This window comes from Podarcis vaucheri (genome assembly GCF_965113315.1).
Source record: "Podarcis vaucheri genome assembly, chromosome: 5".
Taxonomy (NCBI): Eukaryota; Metazoa; Chordata; class Lepidosauria; order Squamata; family Lacertidae; genus Podarcis; species Podarcis vaucheri.
The window spans coordinates 43,704,693-43,724,459 of record NC_138763.1 but is presented as its reverse complement, the minus strand read 5'-3'; the positions used below and the strand labels follow the sequence as shown (position 1 = coordinate 43,724,459).

The window sequence follows — 19,767 nt, the reverse complement described above, 5'->3', positions numbered from 1 at the left end:
TACAGTTAAAGCTATGGTTTTCCCAGTAGTGATGTATGGAAGTGAGAGCTGGACCATAAAGAAGGCTCATCGCCAAAGAATTGATGCTTTTGAATTATGGTGCTGGAGGAGACTCTTGAGAGTCCCATGGACTGCAAGAAGATCAAACGCATCCATTCTTAAGGAAATTAGCCCTGAGTGCTCACTGGAAGGACAGATCGTGAAGCTGAGGCTCCAATACTTTGGCCACCTCATGAGAAGAGAAGACTCCCTGGAAAAGGCCCCGATGTTGGGAAAGATGGAGGGGAGAAGGGGACGACAGAGGACGAGATGGTTGGACAGTGTTCTCGAAGCTACCAGCATGAGTTTGACCAAACTGCAGGAGGCAGTGGAAGACAGAAGTGCCTGGAGTGCTCTGCTCCATGGGGTCACGAAGAGTAGCAGGAACGGGAGCAGCAGAGAGCCACGGCACCCATACTTTTGCTGTACACCAAGACGCCTTCTTAGACGGTCGAATGAACTCCTTGGACAACACCCTCCCCTGCTCGCGACGTCACAAGGGACCAGGCCAACGGATGATGGGCGGAATTTCGAACTTCGGCTCGAAGTCAACTATTTGCATCCGCCTGAATCCGGAGGGCGCCGAGCAATCTGCACGCCTCCCGCCTCGGCCGCGCACGCTCTCGGCCCCGGACAGCGCAGGGGGCCGTGGGCGGGCTAGCCGGGCGCCGCTCGGCCAATGAGACACCCCGAGGGGCTGGCCGGCCCGCCCCACGCCCACGTGGCCCGCCAGCCGCTCCCACCCCCCGCGCCGCCGCTGCAGTATCACGTGCGGCCGGTGGCTGCCCTTCGGAGCCCTGCTCGGAGCCGCGCGCCCGGGATGCTGAGGATGGTGGGCCAGGCTTGGAGCCACTTGGGGCCCGCGCTGGAGCGCCTCAGCGCCTGCTGCTGGGGCCGGAGCCGAGGCGCGGTGCTGCTGCTCTTCTTCTCGCTGTCGCCGCGGCCCCCTGGCGGAGCGGCGTGGCTGCTGGGGCTGCGGCCGGAGAGCACGGCGCCGGGTCGCGTGTGGCTCGAAGGGGGAGCGCTGCGGGCTGTGGAGGGCTCCCGCTTCTTGCTCCGCGTCTATTTCCAGCCGGCGGCCGAAGGCAACGCGAGCGACGGCTTCGGCAGCGGCGGCCCGCGGCAGGAGAGCGAGCGGCGGCTGGTCTTCGTGGAGCAGCCGACCAAGGCGGAGCGCTGCCCGGAGCGCAGCGCCTGGGCCTCGGATGTGGAGGTGCTGGGCCCTTTGCTCCCCGGAGGCTCGGCCGGCTCGGCTTTGGCCGAGGTGAGGGTCCGGGAGCCGCGCAAGGGCGAGTCCGGCGCCGGGCCCGAGGGGCGCCGCTTCTCGCTGTGCGCCTGGGACGGGCGCGCGTGGCAGCTGCACGGCGCGCGAGGCGGCTTCGTGCTGCAAGTGCAGGCGCCGGCCGCGGGCTTGTCGGCGGGCTTGGTGCCGCTGCCCGCCGAGGGGTGGCTGCGGGTGCTGGGCGCGCTGGTGCTGCTGGCTCTGTCGGCACTCTTCAGCGGCCTCCGCTTGGCGGTGCTGTCGCTCGACCCGATGGAGCTCCGCGTGCTGCGCAACAGCGGCTCGGCCGCCGAGCGCGAGCAGGCGCGCAAGGTGGAGGCGGCGCGCGGCCGCGGCGGGAGCGGCACTTACCTCCTGTGCACGCTGCTGCTCGGCCAGGCCGGCGCCAACGCCGCGCTGGCGGGCTGGTTGTGCGCCTCGCTGCAGGCCGTGCACAGCCCCTTGCCCGAGGCGAGCCAAGGCGTGCCCTGGCTGCCGGTGCTCATCTGCACCGGGGTCGTTTTCCTGGGCGGGGAGGTGTTGCCCTACTCGGTGTGTTCCCGCCACGGGCTCGCCATCGCGGCGCACACGCTCTTCCTCACCCGCCTGCTCATGGCCGCCACCTTCCCGATCTGCTACCCGCTCAGCCGCCTTCTGGACTGGGCCTTGCGCCAGGAGCTGAGCATCTTCTCCACTCGGGAGCGCCTGCTGGAGACCCTGCGCGCCGCGGAGCCCCATGACCTGGTGAGTGAGGAGCTGGCCATGGTGCAAGGGGCGCTGGAGCTGCGCACCAAGATGGTGGAGGACATCCTGACGCCCCTCAGTGACTGCTTTATGTTGCACTCGGATGCCATTCTGGACTTTGCCACCATTTCCGAGATCCTGCGCTCAGGCTACACACGCATCCCGGTCTACGAAGGCGAGCGGCGCGACAACATTGTCGACTTGCTGTTCGTCAAGGACTTGGCCTTTGTGGATCCCGATGACTGCACCCCGCTGCAGACGGTCACCCGCTTCTACCGCCGCCCGCTGCACTGTGTCTTCCATGACACCCGCCTAGATGCGCTGCTCAAGGAGTTCAAGACGGGTGAGGGCCCGGGGCCCCAGCCGCTCGCCTCCCGCCAGCATCACATGCCTCTCTGCTCCCTGCGTGCCCTGCTTGCGAGGTACCCTGGGACTCCACATTGCCCCCTCCTGCACTGGCCTGCCCTCTTGTCTTAGCTTAGTCTTGTCCTGCCTAGGTAATGTGGCTGGACTCCCGGGAGAGGTGCAAGGGTGTGTGTGTGTCTGTGTCTGTTTCTGTGTTCCTGTCATGCATGGCTCATGCAATCCTAATATTCCCTAGATCTTAACTGAGTAAGCAATGCTCTCCTGGAGCTGCTTGAGAGGGAATGCATTGCTGTGTAGGCCTAAGGCCTCCCCCCCCCAAAAAAAAAACCCTGCACCCAGTGTGCATAAACTCATATGTACTGAATATTCTGCTCTTAGCTGAGTGATTCATGCATTTGCCATTTAGCCCTCCTTTCACAGCAGCCTGAACCTGGTCTGCCAGTTCTTTGCCTTCAGCAACTCTTGTAAGGAAGATGACTGTGCTATAATCTGCCTATTCCAGCTGAGTGTTAGGAATACAGCACGATATACTTGCTGTGGGCATATGAAGCTACCAAGTCAGACTATGGGTCCATCTAGGTTGATACTGGTAGCGGTTCCCCAGGATCTTTACTAATCCTATCTAGAAATATAAAGTTAACCCTGAGACCTTCTGCTTGAAAAGAATGTGTTCTACTACTGAGTTATGGGCCGGTTCTCAACAGAGAGCCTACTGAAAATAGCCCCTCCCATGTCATCTGTGCGCATGCCTGCAGTTGCAAGATAACTGCAAAGCAAATAACCAAGCCCTGGCTTCTCTTAACACCAATTTAAAATATCACAGAGAACAGCACCTCTCATATCATATACAGATCCACACCAGGTGTTTAAGGCATATTTGGTGCACATTTCAAGGACGTGACTTCCCTCAAAGAATCCTGGGAACTAGTTGGCTAAGGGTTCTGAAAATTGTATCTCTGAAGGGAAAGCTACAGTAGGAATCTGCAGCTTGCTATGTACCAGGTTGTTAGAGGGAAAACCGAACAGAAAAAGGTGCAAGAATCAGTAGGGAACAATACAGCCAGTAATCCAATGTGGTGCTCCAAATGCTGTTGGACTCCAGTTCCCATCAGCTCCAGCAAGGGCGGCCAGTAGTCAAGGATCATGGGAACTGTAGTCCAACAACATCTGGAGGACCACAGATTTCCCATCCCAAGTGTAGATTGTCCAACTAAATGAAAATGATGGGCCAAATATCACTGGACTTAACTGGGATTGTGGATGAGTAGGTGGCATCCTGTCAGTGCCCAAAACTATAACTTATCTTCCTGATAACTTTTCCAGACATAGAGCCCATATTCCCTTGCTTTTGCTTTGTAACATGGTTGATTGTGCCTTGGGTGTGCAGTGCTGCTGTTAGGAAGAGAGAACAAAGGTTATAGTTTTACTATATAAACATCACATCAGACAACTTATTTTGTGTTCAATACCACTCATCAGTTAGCATTGTGCACCTTAATTGTTAAGGATATGTGAGCACACTGAACCAGAGTAATACCATGTTTAAGATTTGTCCAGTGGTGGTTCTACTTAGTCATCCCTGAGTGATGCTATGGGTCACTTGGCTGAGTTGCAGCTGGTTGTGCCAGACACAGGCAATCTAAAGCAGCTGCCCTTTTGAAAGGCAGGGAGTTTTATGTTTGGTCTTGAATTTGGCTTATTTAATCTCCAGGTGTGCAGTACAGGCTCCCCTGATGCTGTTCAGCTTTGCTCTGGCCATATGGAAATCATTAATACCCATTGATGTTGTTCAGGGTCACCAGCATTCACAATTTTATTGTGAACCTTGTGATATCTGGTGCCAAAGCTGCAGCAGCTGAAATTGTGGGAATTTTGCCCTACATGGTTTTTTCGCTTTGTTTTTTAAATAGCATTTTTTTAGATGTTGCCTCTGCAGTACAGTTGAAGAAGTTCAGAAGCCTTGGAGCAAACAGCAATAACTGCTTCTCTCAAAAACTGACGAGGGGGTTAGTACATACATACACTGAAATGTACCCATTTGTGTGAGCAGATGGAAAGAACTCAAAGGAATCCTTCACACTTAAGTTAGTATTAAAACGCATAGGCACACAGTGGAAGCTGCACCTTTGAATGCTGTCCTGTTGGTGATCAGAAAGCATCAGGGTGGGTAGGAAAAGCTTAACAGACCCAGTCTTAACAGATAATGGGTCTGCACTGCTTAACAGCAAAGAGACCAAGGCTAAGCATTTATTAGATCTATGCATCTTGGCTCTCATTCACATCCACTTTGCTGAGAAATATTTGAAAGCAGCTTTCAGAACTGCCCACAGTATGGAAGCTGAGATGCAGCCAATGCTAAATATGACATCTCATGGCCTGTCTTCATTGTTCCTTTTGATGAAGCTGAGCACAATCTTGCTGAGTCATGTTCAGCTTCCTTTCCTCTCAGTAGTGCTACTTCCTAGCAAATTTTTCCCCATTTAGATGCTTTGAAATGTTCTTAAAGCAGCATACATGGAAAAGAGCAGCTGCCAGCATTTTCTCAGAGTTAGGTGCAATGCTCTGGGGGAAGAGAATCATATAGAAAATGAGAGGTAAGTCTGGAACCTGTCGTGTTTCTTCCATGATCATTGAACTCTTAAGCTTACGTTCTTTGTTTCAGTGCTCAGGCCCTGTTAAAAATGGAACGTCAGGATTTGTTTTTAATCACAGTAAAATAAAAATCATATGATGAACTGTTTCACATGCCTTCTAAAGCAGGAAGCCTAGTCAGCTCCCAAAGCATCTTCCTGGGCACCCATAATGGTTCCTTGTTTGTTTATTGAAGAGTTCTTGAATTAATGGCCTTTTCTGTAATACTTTAATCTTTATTTCAGTGTAAAAATAGGATGGGGCATTGTGTTGGTTCATTGCTGAAGGGCACCTGATTGTATGTTTTGTATTGTCACAGAATCAGTGTTTCCTTGGCATTACTCTTTTCCTTCACACCATTATGGACCTCTCACCTGTACCAACTATCATAACACCTTCCCATTCAGGTCACAGCCCTTTCATTCCACAGCAAATAAGATGTATTCCCTAGACATACATTGCTTACCTGTCCTTGGCACGGATGGGATAAAATGGAGTGCTTTTGCTTTGCATACTCATTTCAGGAGAGGATTGCTACCCAACTGAGCACTTGAGTCAACGGGCCCTCAAATATCCTAACTCCTTTTTGTTGGGTGCAGTGGGGCAGTTCACTCAAACTACTGCTCAGCCTGCTTGTGTTCATTCTCTCATTGCAGGTAAATCACACCTGGCAATTGTGCAGCGGGTGAATAATGAAGGGGAAGGAGACCCCTTCTATGAAGTGATGGGAATCGTCACGCTTGAGGACGTTATTGAAGAGATAATCAAATCTGAGATTCTGGATGAGACAGACCTCTACAGTGAGTATTTGGAAGCACAGAGGTGACTGCTCCTCCAACCCTCAAACAAGCATCTAGAAAGAAGCAAGTTCAGTCAGAACCAGTTTTAATTTTCTCACTGTGATTTTATGAATTACTGATCTCGCTGCTTGACAGAAAGTGGAGCTGCTGCTTCCCCCAAAGGTCTGAGGCAATGTTCCTGCATCAGAATTGTTTGGCTAAAGGATGGTCTACTAATGGCTTAAGTAATGAAACACTGGGAAAGAGCTGTAGGTGGTCAAAGAAGCCATGTATTCAGACTTTGTTTCAATGTCATGATTCAGCTCTGAGGCACAGAGGAATTAACAGATAGCTCCTGAGGTTGTACAGAATGTCTTCATCTCACCACAACTAGTTTCTGCACTTCTGTGCTTTCATGGTGTCAGATATTATAAAATAACTGCTCTGTGTTGCACTTGAGAGAAGAAACATTGGAACGGAACATCTTATGTAGTGGGAACTCCTCAGTGTGCAGAGCAGGGCAAATGTGTGCCTGCATTTTACTGGTCATTGCCATATAAAAATATCAGGATGGCTCAAGAAATCCACAAATGTCACCAGTCTTTGGAACTCTTGAGTTTGCAGACAGGAGGTTCCAGTTTCAGAACTTCCCCCCACCCCATCATGTACTCAACAAATAAAAGATTTGAGGAAAGGGAAGAGGAGTTGCATATGCTTGAAATCTTCTAGCTGTCTATCTAGAGTCCCAGAAATCATCAGTTTTGTTTTGCTTCCAGGTTCAGGGGAAGAAGAGATGGAGACAGGGCACCATTTGTAGATGAGCAGTGCCATAACTCTGTTTTTGCTATCCTGACTTTCAGCTGACAATCGGAAGAAGGAACGGGCCCCCCACCGGGGTCGGAAACCTCATGACTTCTCCATTTTCCGACTTTCGGATAGTGAGATGAAGGTGAAGATCTCCCCGCAGCTGCTACTGGCCACCCACCGCTTCATGGCCACAGGTACCCAGCCCTTCCAAAGCACCTTTAATGATGAGGGTCCAGTCCTTGCCTTGAGCCAGTGCTGTCAGCAGCCATGATCCCTGCATACCTCAAGGAGCTATACTCTTCAGCTTTCCCAGCTCAATATTCAGCCTGCTTTATGGTACAGTGGAAATTATTTGAGCTCCCATTTTTTTAATCTGGAGAGAGAAGTTGATGGGTGCAGGGCACAATTTTTGCCATGGCTAGCAGCCTCCCTGATAAAACTAAGCCAAACCTGCACCACCTGATTCCATTCTCCGAACTGGAGAATTCCCTCTCTCTTCTTGAGTTTCCATGGCACCCTTAGTCACCATTTTGGGTTGTCGTTGGCAGATCATAGAAGGCGTAAAGCGCCATCTCACAAACCTCGAAATTCTTTCCCTTCCCATTTTCCCCTTGCAGAGGTCGAGCCCTTCAAGCCCCCGTATCTCTCGGAGAAGATCCTGCTGCGGCTGCTCAAACACCCAAATGTCATCCAAGAGATGAAGTTTGATCACAAGAACAGGCGAGCCCCTGAACATTACCTCTTCCAGCGCAATCGGCCAGTTGACTACTTCGTGCTCATCCTACAGGTTGGTCAAACATTCCTTGTGAATCCATAGTCCTGGAGGGTGAAGAGACTGCTAAGTCTAGCACAGCTACACCCACCCTTGGATCTACAAGGCCTTACTTCCTCAGCTGGATTTTAAAAGTGCTGCAGCCTTGATCAAGAAATAAGGTGTTGGATTCCAGTTCTTTTGCACTAAAGTTGACGATGCTCTAAATTTGCTACCGGCGAACCACCCATAGGAAGTCCTCTTAAACATGGGCGTAGCAGGATTTATTGGGAGGGGGGCCAGAGCCGAGTTATCCACAATGCAATTGGTCAGTTAAGTATTTTTATTTATTTACTTGATTGGGGGCAGCTCCCCCACACCCCCTGGTGTGCCCATGGTCTTACACTGAGTTATCTAGATCAGTATTGCACTGGCTGACAGTGATTCTTCGGGGGTGTAAAGCAGGAGTCTGTCCCAGCCCTACCTGGAGATGCCATTGGGGGTTGAACCAGAGACCTTCTGTGTCCAAGGCAGAGGGCTCTACCACTGAGCCACAGTCCTTCCCCACACTTTCATCTGCATATTCAGTCTCATCTATAATAGATGGCAAGTTTAGTGATGTTTGTAAGATGGGTAGAAAACCAGCATGCCAGAGCCTCGCCAACAGGTAATACTAACCTTTTCTCTCTGTTTTAATATGTTGTTTACAACATCTTGTTAGCTTGAGCTTGGCTTATGGCAGCCAACCACTAGATACTCCAGTATACTTTTCTCCCTGCCGAAGGCTGGCTTTTATCCTTAACCCCCAACCCTGGAATCATTCTTCCTGTGTCCCTTCTGTTGATGCTTCAGACTCCTATCAGGCCGTCACTCCAAACCTATCAGGCATGGGCTCTCCCAGTTTGTCCAGGGGCCCTCCCAGCTTTTATGTGTCTCCCATTATCCTGTGTTTTTTCCTACTGATTCTCCAACAGCCTTGGCTCATACCTTCTGCTATCTACTTTTATGAAGGAACACCCACACGTATCTGAGTATACAGCCTTTGTTTTGGTTCAAGTTTTGCTAAGATGCACTGGCTTTGTTTTTCTTCCTCTCTTTTTAAATGAATGAGCAAAGATTGTGAGGACAAGGGTTGAAGTGCCTTTCTATTGTTTTATGCTTCTTCAGGGGAAGGTGGAGGTGGAAGTGGGGAAGGAAGGCCTGCGTTTTGAGAATGGAGCCTTCACGTACTACGGAGTCCCAGCTATCATGGCTGTTGTCTGCTCAGGTAAAAATCCAGAGCCAGCCACAGAATGAGTTGAAGGAAGCCCCAAGGAAGGGGCTTTTGCTGATGGCAGTGTTTGGCTTTTCATGCAGTTAGCAAATTATAATAGGGCAGAAAGCGAACAAAGGAAGAGGGAATGCAAAGGTCTGAAAGTAGAGCAAAAGTAATGGAGAAGGCTTGGTAACTGTTCTAAACAAGCCTGGGGCCCAACCGTAATCCTCCCAGCCTGTCTATCTGGCCTGTTAGGATTCTTCCCCAGATAGCACCCTCCTTGAGGGTCCCTGCTTGGCTGCAGTACTTCCTTGAACTCTGATAATGCCTCTTGCTTCCCCAAATGGAGGTTAGAGAGAGGTGGAGGAATGTGTGCAGAAACTAGCCTACTGTACAAGGGAGAAATTTAGGTTCATTGCTCTGCCCACTGCTGAAAGGCAGTTCCCCCACCTCTGCCCAACTTGGCAGCCTTTCATTTCTGGCCCTATCCCTGAGCTTTCTGGAGCTGCTAAGCCCACACTGTCGAAGGCTCTTCTCCAGAAGGCCTAAACGCTTTTTCCAAGTACAGTGTTTTGACTTCAGGTACTCATGAACTCAAATACTGTGTTGACTTTTAATTCTGTGCTGCAGCCACCTGAGCATGTACAGTTTGAACAGCCTTGCCAGAGGGAAATGGTCAGTGGTTAAGTGGAAGTCACTGAGCTTCTGGACCACTGAGCTTCCTGTTCACATGGTTGGCAGCAATCTATATGGCTTCTCATGTAGATGTGGAAGAACAAGCCCTATAACATTTTTGGAACTTCAGTATGGGAAACATTAATGGAAAGTCGGAAGGAGCAGTGTCTGTGAGAGGGGTGCTCTCTTATTCTTGTAAGCTGGCAGACTTTGTGAGATACACTACAGTGGTGCCCCGCAAGACGAACGCCTCGCAAGACGGAAAACCCGCTAGACGAAAGGGTTTTCCGTTTTGGAGGCGCTTCGCAAAATGAAATTCCCTATGGGGTTGCTTCGCAAGACGAAAAAATCTTGCGCGCCCCCGCGGGTTTTTTTCGCTCCCCTCCTTTTCCTAAGCCGCCTATCAGCTGTTCCGCTGAAAAACCCGCTTAACAGCTGATCACGGAAAGCCGCTAGACCGCTGTAGCGCTAATCAATGGGCTTGCTTTGCAAGACGAAAAAACCGCTAGACGACGAGAATCGCGGAACGGATTCTTTTCGTCTTGCGAGGCACCACTGTAAAAGCATTGATGTAGCAGGGACTGCCAATCTGCGGCCAGTCCAGGCAGGCTGCAGCTGGTATGACCACCCTGGCTTTCCATTGTTGGGATGCGTCCAAGGAAACGGGGGCAATTTGCAGGCCCCCAGCTGGCTCCAGCCCACCAGCCGGTAGCAGGGCGATCTTCGGTCCTTGGTACAGCATAAATCAGCGACCCACAGCTTCAGAACTCTTCAGAAGCTGGAGCACGCTCTAATCAGCAGAGTAATGAACTCTTCGCAATGGAAGGGCAGACAGAGGCATATGTAAAGCATATTTACAAGCAGTTTATTCAGCATAGATCAAGACAAAGAAAACATGTCTGCTCACCTTCATATCTAAGAGCAGGAGGCACTAAGCAAAAGCTATACACAAAAGTTCCCAGCAGGCTGTGCTGGAATGTAAACAGACATGTGACACACAACAATCCACATATCTGTTCCTCTTAGGTGAAACGGAACATTGATATCCTAACATCCATCTCCTTCAGAGAAAGGGTCTCTTGCCTATACTGTGTAGGGCTGGTACTACAAAGCTCTGACTTGAGACTCACCTTCCATCTGCCTCCTGTATTTTCAGATAACGACGTGCGCAAAATGAGCAGCTTGGCCGGGTCATCTTTCTTGTGTACGTATTTTCTTCCTGACCTACTCTTTTGCTGATGTGGATAATGTGGAGTGGGACTGCTCCGGCAGGACATCCCCTGAAACACCCAGTCTGGATAGAAGACTGGACTTTCTACCACACCTCCCTCTCACATCCCCTGCCCCTTGTCATCATCCCCCTTCCCAGCCCAGAACAGGCAGTCCTCGTTTTCCCAAGCTGCACCCAGAGACTCTGCTGGCCATTATTGTCAAGGGTCCTAACCTCAGCCGCATCCAGCTCTTTATCCCACCTTCCTATCTCTTCAATCTCTTCCTCTGCCTCTACAACCAATCAAGAGGCAACGAAGCGGAGGAGCCCTAAGCCTCTCCTGCCCACATCTCTCCTGTTCTGGGTTCAGAAAAAGCTGGAGCTGGTCCTGCACATACTTAATATGTGTGGTAACTTGATCAAGTAGGCATGCATTGTGTGTGCATAACAAATATCCCTGCCCACATGCAGAACACCCACCTTCTCCCTCAAGACAGTAATGCTCCATGCAAATAAGGAAAATCTGTAGGAATAATAGTTATGGCCCCTAACCTTGGGTCCATAATCTCTTTTGAATGCCCAGAAACAGTCCTCCTCCTGTCGGCATAACATAATATATAATTTAGTGCCGCCCAGTGGTGACTGGCGGAGTTGCATCATGGTTCTATAACAAATGCTCATGACGTATTTATTAAAACCTCTTTTTTCCATTTGTCCCATGATTTCAAATCATGGGTCCAAGAGGGTTGTTGCTTCTTCTTTTTCTGGTCCCACCAGCTTTACCCAGAATTGGAACAAATGCCAATCTGCAGATTCAGCAAACAAACAAAACCCCTCTAGCACCTATGATTTGAAATCGCAGAGCAAACAGAAGTGTGGCTGGGCCCTAATTATGATGTTAGGTGAGGCATTGTGTCTGTGAAATAATGTTGGTAGCATATGGAGTGAAATCTCTTTTCAGGGTCCTTGTTCTGGATATACTCCCCCCTCCCCCCCGCCCAGTCTGGAGAGGGTTCTCCATAATATAACCCTACAATACTACGGATACTTAGGCCCTGATCTAGATCTGGCAGTTTGCCTGCCAGACCTTCCTACCTGTTCACTTTATAAATAGCTGCAGGAAAGACAGCTGCACTCTCTATCTGTGAGCAGCTTGCAACTTTCCAAGCTGTAATTCTGTTGTCTATCCAGCCTAGTTCTTTTCTGTTCCTTCTAAACCCTTTCCCTTGCTCCTTCCCCTGCCCCCTGGTTTTTGTCTCCTGATTCTGGCCCCCCATCTAGTGCCTGTGTCCGTGTCTCGTACCTTCGGCTTCAGCAGAGGGGAATCTCTGGCTGGCTCCCCAGGTAACTGTATACATAGCACCCAGCAAGAGTTCCCATGCTGCTGCCTGCTGATCCTTTTTCCAGCCCTGCACATTAGAGTATGGAAGAATACACACTACGCTATCCTGCAACCTCATGATTCTGTGCTTAAATGCAAGCCCTTCCTCTAATTCTACATATCGGCATATACGCTACATGCACGTAAAAATGAACAGTCTTCATATTTTTGCATGTGCTGTGCTTCTCCACAACTGTTACCTATTTGCCTGTGCTGAGCGGTGATCTACATCAAAGGCTGCACATAAAACACCAGGGATAGCCACTTTCCCATAATTTATCATACACATAGAGGAGCTGCAAACAATAAATGTTGCATATAAATCTGCATGTGTGCATATACAGAATATGTGCATACAAATCCATATACAAATGTGTGCATATGCAGAAATCTGTTGTATATGTTTCTAGAGATTCCAAGGAATACGCTCAATTGGCCAGTTCCAAAATTAGGGTCTAGGGACATACCTCCTTACTAGATGGGTTGTGGTCTCACTATTGCAATTGAGCTGTGCATGCTTTCTCGACAATAGAATTTCAAGCAATGTGCATGGTGCCCGAATTAAGAGGGACCTTCTTACATGGGGGAAATGAGCTAAGAAAGTGCCAGTCAAAGAAGAGGGGGAAAGCAAGGATTGCATGTGAAAATGGTAAACATGCATTTCCTGTGTTAATCTTACACAAACAGCAGTTAAAATATTAGGAAATTGGGGATTGCAGGGAGGTTTTATAGGGAAATTTTGTGGAAGCAATAAGGTTTTGTTTTTTTAAGTCACTGTTAGAGACATTTCTTCATCTGATGATGTGGATTCTAGTCTCTGAAAGCTCTTGCCATAAATACTCATTAAGGGCCACAAATCTCTGCTTACTGCAGTAGGTATCCTACAAGGTGTTTGATGTGCTATGGCTTGCAAGAAAGGGAAGGGAAAGGAAAGGAAACCAAAGAGACAAGAAAGATTAGGATCAAGGGAATTAGAAAAGTGGAGAACTTGACATGAAATATTGCAAGACAGAATGGTCAAAAGACAGGGTGGGGGTAACGCTGCAGAAAACACGAAGCTAAAAATATGAATCTTAGCTAGTGGAGAGAATGAAAGAATATAGTGTTAACCAGCTTTGTCAGTAATAAGAAAACAGGAAAGTGGTGTTGGCAGTGTTGTAGAGGAAAATGATAGCAACAAAGGATATTGAAGGAAAATCCAATACTACAGGTGCTGTGTTAATAGGTTTTAGGCTGGTGCTCTTCATAGGCAGGAGAAACACAATCTTAAATAGGGAGTAGGCATTGCTTTTTTTCAGCCAGAGCTCAGCTCTGGCACCTCTCAGGTGGGTTCCATTGCCATTCATAAACAAGGGAGAAGTTCATGGTGAGCTCTCCTCCCTGTACTGCACAGGGAAGTTTGAGGAATGAGTGGAAGAGGAGAGAGGATGCTTACCTTTCAACTTTCAGAAACCTCCCCCCTTAATACATTGTAATAAGTTGTTCAGTTTGGCAGCTGATCACCAATGCCTAAACCAGCCCCTTGAGACCATAAAGCAGTATGGAGGGAAGGTTTCTGCATGGAGTAGGAAAAGGTCTCCCCTGAACAGTACTAGCAGACTCCTGTTCCAGGCTGACTGGAGCCCTGGTTAAAGTCACTTCTCTTAGCATGTGGGGATCACACACCTCAACATGTTCATGGGTGCATGCTAAAACAGGCAGAAGTTCCACTGAGGTGCCCAAATTTCTACCAGGAGAAGAAATTAAGCAGATCAACAGCCCACTTCTTGTTCTCAGAACTGCTCAATGCTGCCCAAACTGCTGTAGACAAAGATGCCACTCAAACCTGCAAAGGGTTGTTTCTGTTTGTTTGTTATCTATAAAAGCCATTGACTCCATAGGAAGCAACACTGCTACGTGCTCTCAGGCTCATTTGGAAAACCTGAGCCATTTCTGTTCCCTGTCAAGCAAGAGAGAGCCAGCAATTTCTCCAGTTTTTACTTCAATCTCTTCTTGCTCAATTCCCCATCAAGCCTGCTTATTTTTGAAGCAGGCAGAGCTACAGTGGTGACCTGAATCCACATCATGTGAATAATCCCTCAAATTTTCCTCTTGCTAATATCCTCTTTGCATAGTCTTGCAGCAAATCAGCTGGAGAAGCATGGCGTGGGCTTGTGTGCTGTTGGCTTTTTTGAAAGAGCAGATGTTGGTTTAAAGCAGGGGTGGGTGGGGGCAAAATCCTTCATTAAGCAAGCTGCTCTCTCCAACCCTGCTGCCTGTTGTATTTATTATCTGCCATGCCCCATCCCTGCTCAGCATTCTTTATCCTTGAGCAAGTCTGTGACATTAACCCCAGAAGCTACCCTGGTCAGGCCAGCCCTGTCCTTAGGCAAAGTGAGGCAGTTACTTCGGGTAGCAGAATGGAATGGAGAGCTGTTCCTCCTAAGTTGCCCAGCCACTCCCATCTGCATGTACTTCATGAAGCCTGCTGCTTCAGGGCCAATAGAGGACCCTGATCACATCACCACGATTTAAAGATTCAGCTGTCAGCCTAGTTGACAGCTGTATGGAAACAGAGAGGGTACATTTTGTCCTCCACCAGCAAAATGTTTTGGGCTGAGTCTACACTGGATATCATGGCTGGAGGTGATTGTGGCCAAATTTACATGCCAGACTTGAGGAGGGACTTGAGAAATGCTTCCCCGAGAGCCTGCACATTAGCCATTGCCTCTTCGCTGTGAGGGATAATAGTTTTGCTCACTGCTTCCTCTTTGTCTCTAGTGAACCAGTCGCCATCCCGCTGCAGCGGATTAAACCGCTCGGGCGAGTCCCCCATCCGAGAGCGCAATGACTATGGAGGCAGCAGTACCCAGCTCTACAGCAGCAGCAACAATATCTACACGCCAGATTACTCCGTGCACATCCTCTGTGATGTGCAGTTTGTCAAGGTATCTGCTGGGCTGGGCAACTGGAGCAAGTGCCGCTTCTTTGGGCATTTTGTGGTACAAGGATATCCTATATGTGAAAGCTGTTAATCAATTGAACAGTCAAGTAGCATCGACAGCGTGCAGAACAGAGAGCTGATGCCTAGTGAGATTTCAGCCTTGAGTTAGGTGGACGGAAATGAAAAGGCAGAGCAACAACAACAACAATAATAATAATTTATTCCACCTATCTGGGCAGCTTCCAGCAAGATATTAAAATACAATAATTCATCAAATATTAAAAGGTTCCCTAAACAAGGCTGATAAGGGACACGGGTGGCGCTGTGAGTTAAACCACAGAGCCTAGGACCTGCCAATCAGAAGGTCGGCGGTTTGAATCCCCGCGACGGGGTGAGCTCCATTGCTCGGTCCCTACTGCCAACCTAGCAGTTTGAAAGCACATCAAAGTGCAAGTAGATAAATAGGTACCGCTCCAGGGGGAAGGTAAACAACATTTCCGTGTGCTGCTCTGGTTTGCCAGAAGCGGCTTAGTCATGCTGGCCGCATGACCCGGAAGCTGTACGCCAGCTCCCTCGGCCAATAAAGCGAGATGTGCGCCGCAACCCCAGAGTCAGTCACGACTGGACCGAATGGTCAGGGCTCCCTTTACCTTTAAACAAGGCTGATAAAGGTTTGATACAGAAACAAAGATGAAAGGAAGAGGGTTGACGAATAGCGCATCACACAGAACTTGCAAGGCTCTGGGCTTCCGTATACCCGTTTGTTTTGAGGCAGGTTTGGGCATCCTTGTAATCCTTTGGTTGCTGAGGCACAGCTGTCTTTCCCTGAGGATGGATGCTGCCAGACCAGACCAAAGATCTGCCTAGTCCAACACCCTGTTTTCTACCAGGTGCCAATGTGAAAGCCACTAGCAGGGCATGAAGGTGGCACAGTTTTAAAGATAGTGAAGGCGGAGGAGTGAAATGGAAGAACTTCCAGTAGTTGAGTTGCAAAGGGATGTGGACGTGGGTTGTAGCAGAAGATGTAAGGTGGATATTGGAGATGAACAAAAGCGAGTCATCTGAATATGGGTCCCTCTCTCCCATGCCCAGATCACACGGCAGCAGTACCAGAATGCGCTGGCTGCCAGCCACATGGATAGCTCACCCCAGACCCCTGACATAGAGGTTTTCAATGATGCCGATTCCACAAAGGCACCCACCGTCAGAGGCACTCCACAGACCCCCAAAGACGACCCTGCCATCCTCCTGCACGAGAGAAGTAGGTACAGCTTGAGGCATGTTCTGACTATGCGATGGTGTACAGTAATGAACACCGTGGTGAAGCACATTCGCTGCCGATTTTGACAAAAAGATTTTGCATGTGTAAATTGCATGTGCGCCCATCCTGGAGCAAAGGCTCAGTTTGAATTAAAACCAGGTCAAATGGGAGAAAACTAAATTAACTGCTAACAGCCCACCTTTGACTTTATCCCTGGTCATCCTTCACACTGAATTGTTGCCTTGTATCCCACACTTGAAATGTACACATGTCCTGACACACTTGCTGTGGTGGTTTCTCCTTCTGAACCCTGCAGTTAGCCACTCAGACCTGCATCTTAAGAGCCCGACAGACTCCGTGTTCCTGCACATGGAGGGAATCCCTCACATCCAGGAGGAGGTGGCAGGCTGCCTAGAGACCGGCACGCAGCAGAGTAAGTATGTTGGGAGCACGATGGCATTTAGGTGGGCCAGGAACTGGGAAAGAAGCATGTTGTACCTTACCTTGGATATTGTTGCCTTACAGAAAACGAGGGCTGCCTTTTCAGGCTGGAACCTGAAACTTCAAACAGAGAAATGGAGATGAGCATATCCCCAAGTGGCCCAGAGGAGCCCCTGGGCAAAAAGTTACTCCGGACCCTAAGTAAGTCACATCGAAGACCCTGGAAGGGGGGCAGTTGATGCAGCTGTGCAGTTATGACCACTTGAGTGTAGACCTGCTCACCACTGGGGAGGGATGGGGGGGCACAGCGCCTAGGGAGGAAGCTATCCAGAGGCTGTAGATTCACCAGCCCCCAATCTGCTTGAAATTCCCTGAGCCTGTGAAGTCGCACCCGATGTGTTAGGCCCGAAGGGTCTTGTACCCTCCCTTTAACATTGCCATTTAAAGCTGGGTGCGGGTCTGCAACAGTGTACTCCTTGACATTGCAGGTGGGAGGAGGAGAAAACCGTCAGCAGATAGCGAAAAGAGTGCAGATGATAATTCCAACTTCACACCTCTCATCACATGAGTGGCAACATGGCCTTGCCCCGCCCACAGGTGAGTGGCATGTTTTGCTGTGTTCTTGGCACTGCTGGTCTCTGATAAAGCTATGTACATCAGCTGTGAGCTAGGCACACACACACACAAATACCATTCTGTTAACTTATTGGTATATGGGATTTTTCTGTTTCTTCAGTGGTCCTTCACCCCTTTGCTGTGCAGTCCCAGTACTGAAGCTCTATTGTTCGATGGTGTTGTTTTGTTTTGTTTTGTTTTGTTTTTTGTTTTGTTTTGTTTTGTTTTGTTTTGTTTTGTTTTAAATAGCATGTCTCATTTCATGAATGTGTACCTTTGGTGGTGTTTTAAAGAAGTATGTTAATTGTGCAATTTTGTGCTGTGCAAAACCAGTGTTAGTGTTTATTCCATGTATTCTTGAGAGGGAGAAATTGGCTTTCTGATAGTATCACATTAAGAATAAGTGGACCAACCACAAAATGTGTTTCCCCAACCCCTAAAGGGGAATTGTCTTGTTCATGGCTCCAGATATCTGAAAGAGGAGTTATTATATTTTAATGGTTATATTTTATATGAGCACCCATTATCACTGGTCAACCTTCTCCCTGCTGTGCTATATTGCTCAGGCAGCTGCCAGCTCCAAAACCAAGTCCTTTAAAGCCGGAGTTCCCAAAGTGTGGTCTGCGAGTTTCAATAAGGTAGTCCACAACATCTGTAGATTGTGGTTGAAGATGGGAGACGGCATATCTTTCATGTTAAATATTCCTATTGCTTTTGATTGATTTTTCATTGCTGCTTTTACTGTTTATATTGTATTTTATTGTGTACATTCTGAAACCGTAAAAAAGCAGTGAAAATGAAGTTTTAAATTGTACATCATCTAACATATCATATTACACTTGCTACAACAAGTAGAAAAACCAGGTTTTTCAAGACCCTTAGCAATTTTGTAGTGGTCTGCGGGGTAAATAAGTTTGGGAACCTGTTTTGTTTTATGGGAGGCACTCAATTCTGGAGGTCTTGAAGACATTCCCTCCCCCTTCCCTTCCATATGAGCTGTCAGGTGTTCGAACAAGTGAATAATTTCCCCCTTTCCTCCATTTCTTTTCTGCCCCATCCCCAATTCACACATGAACATTCCACATCTTGAGGTGCTCTCATTAAAAGGTGATTCGGGGATGATTAGCCTTCACCCTTCTTTACCGCTTTAGAAATTTCCTTTCTCCAACCTCTCCTTTTTAGGCTCAGCTACCATCAGCATTCTGCAAGCTCATGGGTTCCTGTCAAGTCGTTCTTGGGTGGTGGTGATGGTTTTTAATGTACTTCCCATTCACCAGCTTTTATAGTTCTACAGACCTTTATATCATTCTCAAGAACCTGTAAACCGCCATGTTGTTTTTGGAGTGGCCACGTTTTACTTCAAAACCAACAGGCGCTTGAGAGGCATGTGCTTAGGGCACACTTGGCTCTGTGCGCAATGGCCCTGTGCTTTTTTCCAAGCGCTGTGTGGAGGGGGCCTGGCCCTGAACTATCACATAACTACAGGGGGCTGCACGACACACACTGGCAGGGGCAAAGAGGTTCCCTGCCTCTAGTTTACTGTGCTGAAAAGCTGCTGTTGTTTTTCCTCCTCTCTCAGGTCTGCAGCATGACAGCCGACTGTGACAAGATCCATGTGTGCGTGATGGCACCTGCTTCTCTGTCTCACATCAACTATCCCCTACCTTCAGGGCTTGTGGTTCAGATGGCAGCCCTTTGAGCTTGAGAGGTGGCGCCAAAACGCGGAGAAAGCTGAGCAAGGAAGGCCCAGCAAAAGAGGTGGAAATGAGAAGGCGACTGCCAAGTGGTGGTGCGTGTGGCTCCCTGTGGGTCGTCCTAGCAGGGCAACGTCCTTACCATCTCAAATCTTACTTTCATGGGGTAATGCCCAGAGGGAGGGGGTGCCACACGGTCAATCCCCCTTCCTGCTGGAAGTGCCCACCCTTCCTTATGCATGGTCCAGCACAGGGGGCCCCAGTGCATGTTTGTGCAGCCAACAGCATCGTACCATCTGCTCCCTCTTGTATTCATGTCTGTCTGGTCATTATCCCAGATCTGTTGTTCCAGACCCGTTGCTGTTTGTAACCAGCACCAGCTGGCTTTGGGCTGGCAGTCCGAAGGGCAGGTCAGCACACTGCTCACCTGTCACCTGTGCACACTGAGCAATCTTGTCCTCCAGGTTCAGACAAAAAAAAAGTTTTGACATCAAGCGTCTGTCAGGGAGAAATAAAATGTTCTTGTTTTACATTAAATCAACCCCTTTCACGTGTAGCTTTTGAGTATGTTTTTGAGAAAGGGGCAAATGTACATTAAAGGTTCTGGTGTGAGGGGGCACCAAAAGCCCTGGTCTTAACATTCCTGATGTTTTCAAGCAGGATTTGTAAATGCAGTATTTTACTGGCGAAGAAGTGTGGCTGGCATCACACAGGTTTGGAACGATTTGCCTTTTTCTCCCTGTGTCCGGGCATCTGGGGTAACAATTCCCTAGCTCCTCCTTACAGCCTTTTGTTTCCAAGTGAGAAAAAGTGGCTTTTCATGCCAACTCTAGGTCTCGGGCAAAAGCATGGAAAACAGGCCTGCACTGCCTTTGCTGTAGCCGGGAAAGCATTGCTTCATTCTCTTAAATAACTGCCCTACTTCTCCTTGCTT

The 19,767-nt window shown here is 48.9% G+C and overlaps 1 protein-coding gene across 2 annotated transcripts; it reads left to right on the top strand.

Annotated features, from left to right (window-relative positions):
• Window positions 1-703: 703 nt before the first annotated feature.
• CNNM1 (cyclin and CBS domain divalent metal cation transport mediator 1) lies at window positions 704-19,370 on the top strand. 2 transcript variants are annotated; one of them, XM_082224974.1, is made up of 13 exons: window positions 704-2,387; window positions 5,698-5,841; window positions 6,681-6,821; window positions 7,245-7,414; window positions 8,546-8,645; window positions 10,465-10,512; window positions 11,800-11,862; window positions 14,660-14,826; window positions 15,915-16,083; window positions 16,400-16,516; window positions 16,609-16,725; window positions 17,013-17,121; window positions 18,719-19,370. In XM_082224974.1, exons 1-12 carry the CDS (start codon window positions 719-721, stop codon window positions 17,090-17,092), a joined length of 2,985 nt encoding a protein of 994 aa, XP_082081100.1. In that variant the 5' UTR covers window positions 704-718; the 3' UTR covers window positions 17,093-17,121; window positions 18,719-19,370. The 2 variants fall into 2 exon arrangements, with proteins under 2 accessions (XP_082081100.1, XP_082081101.1); XM_082224975.1 differs by lacking the exon at window positions 11,800-11,862.
• The last annotated feature ends 397 nt before the right edge of the window (window positions 19,371-19,767 follow it).